The sequence below is a fragment of the Podarcis tiliguerta genome, assembly GCF_965153285.1.
Source record: "Podarcis tiliguerta genome assembly, chromosome: 12".
NCBI classification, from domain to species: Eukaryota; Metazoa; Chordata; class Lepidosauria; order Squamata; family Lacertidae; genus Podarcis; species Podarcis tiliguerta.
The window spans coordinates 23,355,601-23,370,976 of record NC_139545.1 but is presented as its reverse complement, the minus strand read 5'-3'; the positions used below and the strand labels follow the sequence as shown (position 1 = coordinate 23,370,976).

General features: G+C 44.5%; 1 protein-coding gene across 7 annotated transcripts in view; it reads left to right on the top strand.

The window, feature by feature from the left end:
• The window catches only part of CREB5 (cAMP responsive element binding protein 5), a 262,459-nt gene that overhangs the window by 96,648 nt on the left and 150,435 nt on the right, over positions 1–15,376 (top strand). For all 7 annotated transcript variants that reach the window (XM_083405042.1, XM_083405041.1, XM_083405045.1 and 4 more), the window contains one exon: positions 4,862–5,034. In XM_083405042.1, the coding sequence (XP_083261168.1) occupies positions 4,862–5,034 (173 nt within the window). The remainder of the gene's footprint in view (positions 1–4,861; positions 5,035–15,376) is intronic.

The following is a 15,376-nucleotide window of genomic DNA, read 5'->3' as shown; positions in this document are numbered from 1 at the left end:
TAGAATTCCAGTGAGAATCTGGTGACTGAACTGATGAATATGCCAATGGACACACCATATTATGCCAAAATGAATCCTTAGAGTAGGGATGAAAAATCACATGGTCTCTGGCCATTGGCAACATAGACTGGTAGTCCAACACCATTTGGAGGATATAATCATGTATATCTAAGTAGGCTTTAATGAATTAAGTACAATATTATACTGAATTGCTGATGGCAGCCTATAATTAGCTATTTAAAAAAAAAAAAATATTGACATATATAGTACCCCACATTTCTCAGCAAAACTGCTTATTATTGTTGTAGTTGAAATTCTATTCCTGATTACGTTTGTGAAGCAAAAGTATACAGGATTGCTATAATATAAAGTGATGCTTTCATTTGGACAGAGATACTTACTGAATGAACTTGAAGCAAATATATTCCTTTGCAAGGCCATTAACTGTTTTCTATTGAGATTGCGTTTGCTCGACCAAAAAGAAAGCTCCAGAGTAGCATGTAATGCTTCATTAGCAGACATAACCTTGTTTGTTTGCTTTTAAAAATTACATTTAGAAGAGGAAATCAGTTTGCACCACTGACATGCTGCCAAATTCCTGTTTTATAAACTCCACAACAGGCAGTTTCAGGAAGAAGAAGGGAGAAAAAATGCTCCCTTTATGGCTTCAGTACTATTAAGACAAAATATAAATAAAAAGCTATCCATCCAGTTGAATTCCCCTGCTCAGTGGCCTTCAATTAGCAGGATGCTGTGCAGTTATCCCGGTGCAACATATAGTAAATGACCCTAATTGTGCAGCACGTATTTTGTGTTACTGCAATTTCAGCTGGAACATAAGGAGTGCTTTGTGTGCAGTGCTGCTTGAGTGATGATCTCAGGCAGCTGATTGTTTGTGAAATAAATAACCTTTGGTCCATGTAGTATATGGGTCCTCCTTTTTGAAGCTTGAAATGTACTCTTTCAGTATTCCTCCATGGCAGCGTGTATTTTCCCTATATGAAAATTTATTTTAACATTCTCATGTAATGGTTCGTGAAACTGGGCTCCATGCCTTTCAAAATACTGCTTTTTCCTTTAATCTAGAATGCCTTACAACAACAACAACAAAAACTCTGCTCAAACTTTGTTCTAACATAGCCACTGGCACATCCGGTATACGTTGTATACTATCGTGTATGTAAAAGCATATGTCAAAGGGGATAATCTGTGGGGATACAAAAAAGGGACCTAGATGCATGTTATTGATGGGTCTGGAAAACAGGAGGCATCTTTCATTATTCATTTCCATCGATAATTAGAGGGCACCACTAATGAGATCATGTCACAAAAATTAAGATAAAAGATGAAAAGCACTTAATCCATTGTGTTTTTGAGGAAGCCATCTGAAGAGTTAGCGATGTTTACATTTAAGACTAGCTGCACGCAGGAGATGGAATGAAGAAGCCTGTTCATGCCACAAAAGAAATGATTGCCAGGAATGTTTTCTGTGGAAAGTTCTGCGAGTCTTCCTCTGCTGTCATCATTGCATGGCTGATTTAATCCAATATATGTATACTGGAAGTCTGTATAGATGGTAGCTTAGTAGGTTCTGTTTTAACATTGTGCACTCAGCCAAAGCAGGGGAATACACAACTGTCAGTGTCTCGAATTTCAGGGGTGCCCTGTGCAGCGCCAAAATCTGGTGCCCCCTATGCCTCTTGTTGGACGCAATAGCGGTGTCACCTGCTGCAGCACCCCAACATTGACCAAATGTGATGGGGGGGGGGGGTTTCTCATACACCCACGCTGCTTCCTTTGTGCTTTATGTGTTGACAGTTATTTTCTCTCTTGTAAGGCAGGGTGGGGGACTGAGGTAAGCACACCATTCCTGTCAGCCCTGGAGAGCGTGTGCGCATGCGTGGGTGAAGGGGAAAGCCGTTGGTCACGCTAAGTCAGGCCAGCGCTGCTCAAGCAAAAATGTTTTTTTCCCCACATGAGGGAAGACGAGGTGGCAGCGGCTATTTACCTTTCCATGGCTCACACCGTGTAGCTAATGAGCAGCCGCCCTAGCAGAGGGCAGAACAGCTTCGGAGTGCACCTGCCCCGGTGCTCCCCGCTTCCGCCACCACAAACACCAGCTGATGTCGCTCCTGAGGCGCCTCCAAACCCCTGCCGCCACAACTGCCCTTCCTGAGGTCAGTCGACAGCAGCTCCATGGTGGAAATCCGAATTGTGGCTCCTTTTCCCTCTTACCCACTCAGTGGCGTAGCGTGGGGGGTGCAGGGGGGGCCGGGCGCACCGGGCGCAACATCTGGGGGTTAGGGTTAGGGGGCGCAAATCCACAGGTTAGGGGGCGCAAATCCACGGGTTGGGGGCGCAAATTACTTGCCTTGCCCCGGGTGCTGACAACCCACGCTACGCCACTGTACCCACTCCCTACCCCAGAAGCAAAGATTGCTGTGCGCACAACAAACAGAGAAGGGGCTTTGTCTCAAGCTGCCTCCCGCCTCACTTTTGACCCCCAAGCCTGGCTAAGTCGCAAAAAACATGGCATGCACACGCTATGCCGGCTGCCTGGATTCCTGGACCGTCTACGGGCCAGATCTAGAAGGCAATTGGGCCTGGTCCGGCCTGCGGGCCTTAGTTTACCAACCCATGCTCTATGTCCTACAGTTCTGTGACATGACCTTAGCCATTTGGGCTGATCCTGCAAGCTTCCTGAACTATGGCCGCATACACACCATACATTTCCAGCGCCCTCCCCCAAAGAATTCTGGGAACTGTAGTTTGTCCCTCACAGAGCTACAACAACAAACCACAGTTCCCAGAATTCTTTGGTGTGTGGGCTTTAACTGTATGGTGTGTGCCCACAACCTGTGACCAAAATAAAACAAAAGCCTCACCTGAAAACTTTTACTCTTGTGTCTGGTAGATTAAAATAGAAGTCAGAAGATTCACTGCATGTTTAAATATAGGTAAATAAAGGTCCCAGCAAAGCAGAATAAAACAGGGCTGCCCGCTGATTAACAACACTGGCACTATCAATCCTAAAAGTTGGTTCAATGTACTGTATATAGCTCTGGCAGCTTAGAACCAGGAGGCTCAGTGTCCTTTTGGGATTCTGACAAACTATGCAGCTACAATTCGGAAATCAGAAATCCGAGAAAGGTGCTGGGTAACAGATGATCTAACAACCATAAATATGTTCTTCCATTTCCCATGCATGCAATGTTTGCTAACCATTCTGATGGCAGTATAACTTTGCAGTCAATCAGTATTTCAGGGACTCGTATTTTTTACCTAGCTGTTACAGCAGTGTGCATCACCTTTTAATTCTTCACTCGTTCATTCACAACTTCCTAGTGCTCTTTCTCATCTTGCTTTTAGCATTATCACACACTCAGGAGAGTTTAGAGTACTTAGCATGATATAAAAACCATGGATGTGGCTGCTGTCAAGCGTTCAGGGCTGGCATTGACCCAACTTGGAACACCCAGGAAGAAGACCAGGCTGGACCAATCAAGATTTGTCTAACAGCAGCAGAGAAAGTTAGTCAAAGTCAAATGCTTCTCAAGCTGGTCATCTGTCTCTGTATGCCTGAAAGATATTTGTTCTTGTTCTTTGTGAGGCAGCATATAACAGATGCACTCTCTTGATTAACAGTGAGGGCTGAAGAAAAACCTTAGCTGTGCTTCTAGATGGGTGATATTTTTAATGCAATCACCAAAACTGCTTTTGCAAATACAGGGATGTGGGGATGTGGAGGGCCAGTACTATAGAAGATCAGAGGGATGGAGGAATGCTTTGCTCTTCCCACACCTCCACGGGTGCCACCCCATCCCTGTGTTTGCAGGTTTAGAAAGGCAGCACGAGGATGGGATCCTGCTGTGCTTCTCTTCGGCAATCTAGTTCATTTCCTCAGGTAATTAAAGGTGATTTTATTATCATGGCACAATGGGTTGGCGCACCTGGCTGTTAAGCAGAAGGTTGGTGGTTCAAGCCCACTCAGGGATAGCTGTGGGCTGGATTCCTGCATTGCAAGGGGTTGGAGTAGATGACTAGCTGACATTTAGAATTCATAGGATCATATAATGGAAGGGTTCCTTCCATTATATGAGTCTATGAATTCTAGATGTCAACTTCTTATTCCTGTTTCAGGTCTCAGCTGCTGAATTCACTCTAGATACTCACTTATCTGTGGCGATAATGTTACTTCCGTGTGTTTAGCCTTAAATTTTTGACTTTCATGTCTAGCTCTTCTCACCACTTAACAAGAACTCTAGGATACTCAAAAACATATCTTACGTACCAACAGGTGTTAGAGCAATAATGAGAGAGCAACAATGAGTCCAGTAATAACTTTGTATTGGCTTAAGATGTCAACTACACCCAGAATAAATGTTAAGGTATATATATATATATATATTAAAAAAAACTCACTAGTTGTTATTCTGAGTCCTGTCAAACCCAATTCACTTATCATTCTCAGCAGATCTAGTACTGTAGCACCAGGCTGAATACTAAATCAATGTGCCATAGACTGACCGTGAAAATCATTTTCAAATGAAATATATATCACACACAGGCAAATGGATATGTGCAAAATGTCTATATTATAAATCACGAGTCAGATGTACAGAAGAGTGATTAGTCAACTTCCAAGTATTTTCAATTTGTGTTGCACTGTAAAAGCAGAAGAGTTATTTTTCATTTCTTTATAGCTGTTAGTTAGAGCAAGATCTATTGACACGCAGTTTGCTGGGAGCCAATAACTTTTCATTTTTTGTTGACACTTCCAGATCCCTAATTTTAGGCAGGAGGGAAATTAAAAACAACACACGATAGCATCCAATTTACTCTCCCAATCCCCTTCTCACAGAATATTTCAATGCATAACGCCGTTGGAGGAGCCATGGCAGCACCGGGGACGCACCAGCTCTCAAATCCAAGGATGCCAAACCACGACACCAGCATCGTTATTCAGCAAGCCATGCCATCTCCGCAATCGAGTTCCGTCATAACACAAGCACCTTCCACGAATCGGCAGATTGGGTAAGGACATCCTCGGTTGATTCTTGCTTGGATGAAGTGCTGGTCTAGGTGTTGTGCCAGATGTTGTGTTTGATGAATGATACACGGCGAAACGTTTGCAAGATAATCTAGAGATGGGTGGCAGCGGTTATGAAGTGTTACGAAAATTCATGCTCAGGGTTCTTATTGCTGTTGGAACCTGTTGCACAACAATAAAGGATCTAAGTCTACTGACTGCTGTTTTGCTCCAAATTACTTGGCTGGAGTTTCCTTCTTTTACTGACTGCATGGACCCGTGGGGGACTTATACCCCAACGAGCTGAGCTGTTGAGTAGCCTCTCAACCCAGAATTTTCCTTATCAGTAGTATTGCTTAGCATTTCAGCCACCGGAAGAGCCATTCATTCAAAATGTACTGTGTTTGTTCATATATCTCGGATTACTATCTTAGAGAGAGACCCCACATTTCTTCTGTACAGTTTGGAGTCTATAATGCAAAGCTAATCATAACTGAGAGCTTAAGTGATAGCCTCTCCTCTCCACAAGAGCCCAGAGCTACCTTTAAGAGGAAAGAAGCTGATCACCCATCAAAATGTTCTGTGACCTTCAGGGCCACCCCACCCATGAGTGAGGCAACTACCTCAGGCTGCAGGATCCACAGGCGCAGCAGATCTGGTCTCCAAAGAATGCATCACTCACTGCTGCTGCTGCTATTGCTGTGGTAGCCATAACAGCTGTGGTGTGCTCCTTGGAAGCCAGATCTGCTGCCTCCTCCGCAGCCTCCCCACTGCCATTACACCTCTACAGTGGCTTCTTGGTGATTAGGAGGCACTGCTGGTCTCAGAGCCGTCTTACCCATAGGGGTGCGGGGCACCCAGGTGCCGGGCTCTCAGGGGCACCAGGCCAAGAGTCCAGGGCCCGAGAGTTGAGTCTGGGGAAGTGTCTACCCATCGGTTGGAGCGCTGCGGCAAGCTCTTCTGCTGCAGGCAGTTCTGTACCGCAAGTTCGGGGGCGACCGAGCCAGCGAGATGCTGAGGCAGCCGGCCGGCTCCACTCTCCTGTGTGCCTGGGACTGGGCAACCGGGGGGGGCACCGGGCGGATCTTTGCACCCCAGTGCCACATCTGCTTAAGACAGCCCTGGCTGGTCTCCTCCCACCCCTAGGAAGTAAATGGTAGGGGCTGCCCTCTGGGGTCTCCTGGGCTCTGCGCCCACCTGACGTGATTCAGAGTGGGTCCCTCTGCTCCACCACCACGACAGCCTTTGATTCCCACTTCAGCCTTTGGGTAAGGTTGATTTGATTTCCCCACTTGTTCCTGATGTAGCTCTTCACTCCCCTCCTCTTCCCCGATTGGGGGAGCACCATTTTCTGCTTCGCCCCAGGTGCCAAAATGTATTGGGCCCCCAGCTTGATTCCGAAGTCAACCCCAACTCCATTATACTTAGGCTGAGGATTTTCTAACCACTCCATGTGCTGGCTCTCCCTTTCATCCATAATGAGCATCCAGCCAAGTTGTTTTCCTCAGTGAGTATCCAGCCAAGTTGTTGTCCCTAACCCATTTGTGTGTCTTCATACATTGTTTATAATCTATTAGTCTGTTTCCTAACTTTTGAAAGATCCATCAAGGGGTATTCTACAGCTTTTCTATCACCTGTAGTCAAATGCATGTCTGTCGTGTTGTCATATGCTCGAATGCTTCTTCCTGGACCTCTGGCCTTGAATGAATAAGAATTGCATGGCGAGTGCAGCAATTGGGATGGTGGGATAGAATTGTGAAACTGCCCTTGCTATAGCTCACCTTTACAATGGGCAGGGTAGGACAGTGGAGGTGAGCTTGGGCTATGCAGGTGCAGCAGTAGAACCAATTTTGCTGCGGCTCTTTCCCTCCCCAGTGCCATCAAAGTTAGCTGAACCCCACCAAACTGACCTCTACTGTGTAAGACTCATTCAGAAATCTTTCCAGATGTATTTTTCTTCAAAAAACAATGCACAGTGAATGCCTATATGTTCCACACATCCCAAGCTCCTTCATTGTATGTGTTCTCCTGTTGTATTGACTTCCTGTTTTCTTAGCACTGAAAGATAAGAAAATCAGGTTCTTTTGACAATTTATGTGCTCATTGATATTGCTATTGGCGTGCGGAATGTGATTCTGTGAGTGTCGTGGGCATCTACTAGCTATTGACATTAGTTTTTTAGCTCATTAGTATTGGAGATAAACCCTTACTCTGTGTTGACAGTATTGTGTGATTTCTTTTATTAAAAATAATAATACAGTGGTAATATATTCTCAAAGGTGTGCCAAAGTTCTATTGTGTACCTCTCTTACACACAAGAGTTCTGTTCCTGCTTTCACATGCATCCTTTGGGGCAAATCCAGAGAGCTTTTGAACCTTCAGATGTTTCTAACTACATAACTCCCATCATTCCTGGCCATTGGCCCTGCTTCCAGGGACTGATGGTAATTGTAGTTCAGCAACATCTGAAGAGCTAAGATCCCCCACACCTGCTTACCTGCTTTAGAATAGACAGTGTATTGTACTCCCTTCATTTTAGGCTTCAATTGATATCCATTTTCCTGGGACAAAGCCCATGGAACTCAATGTGAATTACTTCTGACTAGATACATATAGGATTCTATTCCGAGCATTGACTGAACAACCAAATTTATTGGCTAAACCAAATAAGCACAGTCAAAATAATTGCCATTTGGTACATTTGTGCACATTTTCAAAATTGATTTTTACTGCAGAGGAGATACAGCCTTGGGTAAGGGGAAGAGGACATGTGAAACACTTATGACTGGAGTTCTTGGATTGTATTTCAACATATTCTAACTTTGTGGGTGGGGTCCTGGTTAACATATTGTTGCACACCAGACCGACCTCCAACTGGTGTGGGATTCTAGGGGTACCAGACACTTACCTAGGGTTTGTGATTCCTTTTGGAAATGAGGCACAGTGGAGACTGTGGTGTCTTTAAGATATACGTTTTTTAAAAACATGTATACAAACTGAGCCTATGATGGAGGGCTTAACAGCATCATCACCCCCAAAGGGTCTTGTTTCTTCCATAGCTGCAGCCTTGGACTCAGACAGAAACCAAATGTTGTGCTCTCTGACACTCTATTTCTTGTTTTCTTTTAGATTACATCCTCTCTCTCTTTCTCTCTCTCTCTCTCTCTCTCTCTCACACACACACACACACTTACTGACACACAAACACAACTCTCTACAGTGGTACCTCTGGTTAAGAAGTTAATTCATTCTGGAAGTCCGTTCTTAACCTGAAACTGTTCTTAACCTGAGGTACTGCTAATGGGGCTTCTCGCTGCCGCCGCACCACAACATGATTTCTGTTCTCATCCTGTTCTCATCCTGAAGCAAAGTTCTTAACCTGAGGTACTATTTCTGGGTTAGCAGAGTCTGTAACCTGAAGCATCTGTAACCTGAAGCATCTGTAACTTGAAGCGTCTGTAACCCGAAGTACCAATGTTGAGAGAGGGGGCCCCACCTATTTGCTCTGTTGCACCTTAATCCCCATTAATGAGTCGTCACCCAGGCGTTCACTTCGTGGAAAGCTAGTTTGTCTTGATTAGATGTTAACACTTGCTGGATCCAGGGATTAATTACAGAGGGCTGGCACCCACAAACTCATAACAGTATGAAGTATTAGGAGAATTTGCTGCCTCAGAAAATGATTCTTTTTATTTTTAGAGAGAGAGAGAGAGAGAGAGAGAAACGAGTGGCCCCGCAGAATACATTTGTTAAAAAAACTCTAAGCTTTTCAGCAGACAATGTTGTAATGGTCTTAGTGCGTCTTAAGTGGGAGCAGAATCTGGCCCTGTAGGCTATTGGAAACTGCAGTGTAGCAACATTCTGATTTTTATCACAACTGTAGATAGTTAAGTGTCAAAATATGGCCCAGCCACCTGCAAATGTTTGCACTGGCTGCAGTCCAATGAAAACAACAAATGGCAAGATAAGGTTTCATTCAAACTGTTGCATTCAGGCCTCACTCCTGCACATGAGACTGGGATTCATCTGTATGCATGTGCATTTCATTCCATGAGGCAGAGTGAGGTGTCTTTGGAGTGGCTGTAACTTTTATTTCCAGGTCTTTCTTTCTTTCTTTCTTTCTTTCTTTCTTTCTTTCTTTCTTTCTTTCCCAGGAGGCATGTGTATAAAATGGTATCATCCTAGATAACTGACAGGATAAGGGTTGTTGTGAACAAATTACTGGCAGTGTATAATTTTTATATGCATACTAATTTCAGATGTTAATATGCTTTTGCTGCCGAGAAGGCCCCAAGTCAGATAAATGAGAAGAGGAGAAGCAGAATACAGCAATATTTCCTTCCTGCTCCCACAAAAACCACAATGTGGTCCTTGTATATCTTAATAACCAAGCAAAAACAATATTTTTTGTCATTTCAATGTACTCCTTAGGGTTCTTACAGACAGGTATTTATTGTGGGACTGGTAGCAACGTAAGCATTCAAGTTTATTGTATCATTCGCATTACACTGTTGGCATCCAAATTTCAATCCATATTTTTTTCTTCTGCATTTGAACTGGATTCACCCCTTCTGTTGAAAACCTGAGAAATTTGTTTTTAAAAGCCTGTTTCCGATTACCTGTTTGTGATCTTAGTGGTGTGTTTGCAAATTAAATCCCTGTCTGGAACCAACTTTCGTCTGAAAATTCCCATGTGTTGCTTTACTGTCCTTAAAACCAGTGGCGTAGCTAGGGTTTTGCTGCCCGGGGCTGTCACTGAGTTTGCTGCCCCTCTCACTGTTCCTCACCCGGGAATCCCACTGAATTGCCACAGTCCTCCCCTCTGCTCTGACTGTCCTTCACTTTTTTCCCCTGCGCCCCCCGCAACCCAAGGGGTTGGGAAGGCACTCTGTTCCAGTCACCTCAGACTCCACCTCTTCCTTGCTTTACTTAATGCCTCATCGTGTTCTTTCTTTCTCTTGCTTCAACCACAGACAGAGCTCAAACACCTATTCCTGCCAGGCAAAAGCACCCAAAAATAGTGCAAAGCAGGAGGGATAAGGAAGAATATAATCTGTTATACCCAGTGGCGTAGCGTGGGGGGTTCAGGGGGGGCCGGCTCGCACTCGCAGCTCTCTGCCCCTACCTGGTTCACGCACTCTCTCTCACTGCAGTGGTGGCTGTGCGAATCCGATCCGAGCCGCCGGGTCGCCGCCCACTGTGGAGGGGAGGGTGCCAGGCGTGCGGTGCGGAGAGAGAGCGAGGGACTATCTGGGGGAGGGACAGTGCAGCGGGGGGGGCGCAAATTACTTGCCTTGTCTTGGGTTAGGGGGCGCAAATTACTTGCCTTGCCCCGGGTGCTGACAACCCACGCTACGCCACTGGTTATACCTGCATGTAGCTTCTGTGGACAGCTATAATACTGCTCAAGTATGGCGGATTTAGGTGGCACACCTGTGACAAGCAGGGGCGGAGGAAGGGGTGTGTGGTGGGGGCGAGCCGCCCCAGGTGTCACCACTGAGGGGGGTGACAAAATGCCGGGCGGCACTCACTGCAGGGCTTGCAGCATACCCAAGCCACGCGTCTCTCCTGAGAGTGACATGGTGGCTTGGGCGCCTGCAGGCGTCCCACTGCCCAAACAGTCCACCTGCTGCCTCCCCCTCAGGTGTAGCATGGCTGAGTGGGAGGAGGCAGGCAGACTCCTTGGAGGCCCCGCAGAGCATCTTGCCCTGGCTCACCCCACCCCATGGGCAACTGGCCCTGCCCCTGGGCGCAGGGCGCGCACGCCACACCAGGCGCCCATTCGGCTTGCTCCACTGCTGGTGACAAGCCCCGTCTGCAACTTCAAAAGCACAGCCTATTCCTCAGGAAAAGAGACCAATGAATACCTGAGTGTAGGTGCTCAAGAGCTGCAAGTGTGCAGTGCCTTGCGATCAAAAGAGAAGTGGCTCTGGGCAGCTCCCAAGTGCTGGTGGGGCGGCTCAGTCCCCCCTCTCGCCTGCCTCTGCCTCCTGGCAGTGGCTGTAAGGGTGATGCCTGAGCCTGAGTGGATTCGGGGGGGGGCGGTGCAGTGGAGGGGGGAGGCAGTGCCCCTCTCACTGTGCAGCCCCATGGCACCAAGGGTAGGCTGCTCCTCCCCCCTTTCCTCCGCCAGTGCTTAAAACACACACATCCCAAACCGACCCAGGTATAAAGTGTTGGAGGAGTCATTTGACTGCATATTCCAGGGATTGTCAACCTGGTCCCTACCGCCCACTAGTGGGCACTTCAGGATTCTAGGTAGGCAGTAGGGGGTTCTACGGCACAAGCTGAATCCTCCTTCCATTGAGCACTGGTGGGCGGTAAGGAAATTTTACCATCAAGAAAGACGCATTAGTGGGTGGTAGGTAGAAAAAGGTTGACTACCTCTGATATATTCAAAAGAAAAAAAAGAAATCAGAAGAATATAAACAGTGACATTCTAACTATGTCTACTCAGAAGTAAGTTCTATTGAATTCAGTGGGACTTATTCCCAGGTAAGTGACGTTAAGATTGCAGTCTTAATTGGCATGCGTTGCCTTTGCTGCATTACCGCCAGAATATGGGCTCGCTGGGAAGCCAAAGAGAGGACAGACAGTAGCATCTCAAAGAGTGAGAAAAGATAAAATAGCATAAGAGTTTATTACAAAAGCAAGGCAAGGCAGATAAAGTGAATCCTCCCTCCCATTTCATTACAACTACATCTCATGCAATTGATGTCTTACAAAATTATTAATAAATGACAATTTTTGTTTTCCCAAACCAAAAGCAAACATTGCATTGCCAGTGAATAAGAGAAACACTTTTATTTTTTTTTATTTTTTTAAAAAATACTTTTTAGTGATTTCTGTTACCAAAAACAGAAAGAAAAGTGCAAACATAACAAGAGATAAAAAAGCAAAGAATCAAAAATGTAAACCATAAAGTGTCACAACCTAGAAGGATAAAAGTGGAAAGATACAGCAGAGTTCCAAAGGGATGATAAAGTATTAACTCATACAAAACTTTATAGGTGTGTGTGTGTGTAGTATTCTCCACCTTTGAGTTCCTTTATTACTGAGAATAAAGGTTCTGTACAATGTTAAGTGAGCCCAAACGTTTGCATATACAGAGTATTATTGAGCCACTTCGCCAATAATATTCAATCCAAACCACTGTTTGAGGTAGGTGTCCACTCTTTCCTTAGCCAGTGAAGATAATTTGATCTGTTCATTTATTATATCTGTGCTCTTTCCTACAAAGCCATTTACTTAGATGTTATCATGATGTGCCTCACTTAAAGTGTCAGCATTTATTGATTGGTACCTGAACAACAATGAAATTCTAAACCAAAACAATCTAGATTTTGGACTTGGTATAATGCTGCACATCTGCTTCATCAGTCTGAAGCAAAGATTATTTTTGCACATTTTTTTAAAGAAGACCTACCTATTTCCATGGGAATCCCATGTACACCACTTTGAGTTCCATGATGGAACAAAAAGGTTGGATAGTACGGTAATTAAATTAATCAAAGCATTTACTTTTAATAGTATGGTGCTATTTTCACTACCATAGGAATATGGGCCCAGGTGCGGTGGAGCAATGGGGGGGGGTCAAGACATGATTTAGTTGCAATAAATTGAGGACAACCAAGTGGGAATCAAACAGGCCACAACTTTATTGATTATAGATGTTAGCAGGTTTTGGCATAGGCATTGGGTGTGTATCTTGAACCAATCATTGGAAATGAGCAGTATTATCATTTCTCCCAGACACAAGGAATTGTTTTATAGCTCCTGGCTGGAGTTTCAGCTGCAAGAGCAGCAGCCGCTGGCCTGGTAGCAAATGCAACTTCCTTTCTACAAAATAATCTGTTGCCATTTCTGCTGCTTAATTTATTACTTCTGCTATATTTTAGGGAAGGCTCTCTTTAAACATGAATAGACAGAGCCCAAACAGCTTCCCACTCCAGAGTTCTTAATGGGAATCTTGTCCAGAATGAAATCCTGACAACAGCTTTGGTGCTGAGCACTCCGAAGCAAGAAGCAGAACCCATAACGTATCTTAACATGATGGGCAGCTTGTTTATATGTGGGAACCCTGCATATGTTCCAGAACACTAAGTAAAAATTGGGCGGCCTCCAGTATATGGTTACTCTTGTTTTTGCATTAGTTGAGGGTAGCCCCTTAAGTATATGCAGTTGTGCCCACTGTAACAGAGATTAGTATTGTGAGTCATCAGTATTTTTGGACACGGGTTGATGAAAATGAAATGAACAGGGCAGAAGCTGTGGAATTCTTGAGGAGTTAACAAAACAAAGTTAGTTAAAGTAAACAAGCTATTGTAGACGTTTGACTCCCTGTTAAAGCACCAATATAAAAATTTGAATAAATGATTCAGAGTTTAGCATCCAGGAATATTGGGGGGGGGGGATTGAATCCATTTCCTGTGAAAACGCCTATTTAATATTCTCAGTTTGTGTTCTTTTCATGTGGTTTGTTTTCCTAAGGTTTCATGGTAAAGTTTTGAAACCAGTCTTAACCGAACACATTTGGTCAGAAGGTTATAAAATGACAGCCAGCTCTGACTGGAGTCCAGGTTGTTGGGGAAAAGCTTACTGCTTCCTGATTGCTTGAAATTTCCCCATGGTTCCCTCTTCCTTCATGGTTATGGATTACAATCCAATGTAATATAAAAGAAATAGCCACTGGCACCACAGTCCTAAACCAGTCCTAAACTAATTTACTTAGAAGTCATTGGTTTCAATTCAACTTGCTTTTAAGCAGGTGGGTTTGGGTTGCAGCTGAAGAAAACGGGTTGTTCTGTTGCTTTACTTGAAGAATCTTACTTAGCATCACTGAGATGAAATACTTAAGCAAACCAGTGTCTTGCAAGATGCATAATCAATAACAAAGCAACACACCAATTCACACCAATATAATCTTTTAAATATATGGCAAATGAAAGATGAGGAAACAAAGGAAAACAAGGTGCATGACAGCAAATTTTCTGTAGCATCTTGATCTGACATTAATATTCAAATCTCTTGCAATGTCAAAATGGGCCATCTATTTCCGTGTGTGTGTGTGTGTGTGTAAAATAAGCGCTTACAGTGCTCCCTCTTAATGACTGCAGTGACAAGGAAGGAACATAAGGACTAAGAGGATTCCTAAAGTATCTGGTTCCAAGTTGTATAGGGCTTTGTATTCTAGCACAAGAGCCTTCAAACTTGGCCTGGTAGCATACTGACAGCTAATGCAGGACAGCCATGGTGTAAAATGCTTTTGGTAGACTGCCTTACTCACCAGCCTAGTTGCAGTATTCTACAGTAGCAAACCCTCCAAGTCATAGGATTGCCATATGCCCTCTTTTTCCAGGACACATCCTCTTTTTCATGGGTATGTAAAATGAGAGTCATCCTAGTGATCCATGTTTAAAGGAGAAGTTGGCAAATGTGTCCTCTTTTTTGCTTCTCAAAATATGGCAACCCTATTTCCAGGGACAGTCCCAGACTTACAGAAGCTCTCCTGGTATCTGATGAACACACAGCTTTTCCTTAGAATGTCCCTATTTTCATCGGTGAAAATAGGTACGGAGAATATGGAATAGGACGTCCCCAGGGCTTCTTTTCAGCCATAACTCACTTCCAACACCTCTTAGCCATTGCCATTCTAAGAGAATGAAGGAGGCTTTCATGGTGAGTTCTGGAACCTCTTTTTCTAGAAAAATAGCACTGGACGTCCCTGTTTTCATCAGAGAAATGTTGAAAGGTATGCACTAGCTAGAGCTTCCCATTCACCCATAAAGGTGTCCCCACCTATATTCATTGGCCTTTGGCAAACCACTATGCCCTTTCAGTAAGCACCTCTCCACTTTGGGTAGTGTATCTTGAAGATAGTAGGAGCAGCCAACTTGGCATAATTGTTGTGTGTAACACTTTGAAAGCAACGCTAGATGCTAAGTGTTATTATTACCGTTTCAAGTGGTGCATGATTAACTTAATGAAACAAACGCTACAAGGCGTGGTTACGGCCATCTTAAAAATGACTCGACAGCTAAGATTAATATTCACGTATAGCCGTTCTATCTCCGTCCCATTTGTAAGATTCCTGTGGGAATTCCTGGAGTCAGGAGCTTCTGTTGTTTGTTCATTTGGCAGAGGGACCTGGGGCATGTTCTAGCAATGCAGCCTTTTATGCTCCTCTTTGATTCATTTCCTGATGATTGCCTGGTAAATTTGCGAGATGTGCCCCTAGCCATCAGCAGGGCCATAAATTATTCCCCATTAACAATAGCACGATACAATATTCTGCGGAGGATGCCTGTAAATTCAATGGAGCCCTGTTCTCCCCAACTATTGTGTTCA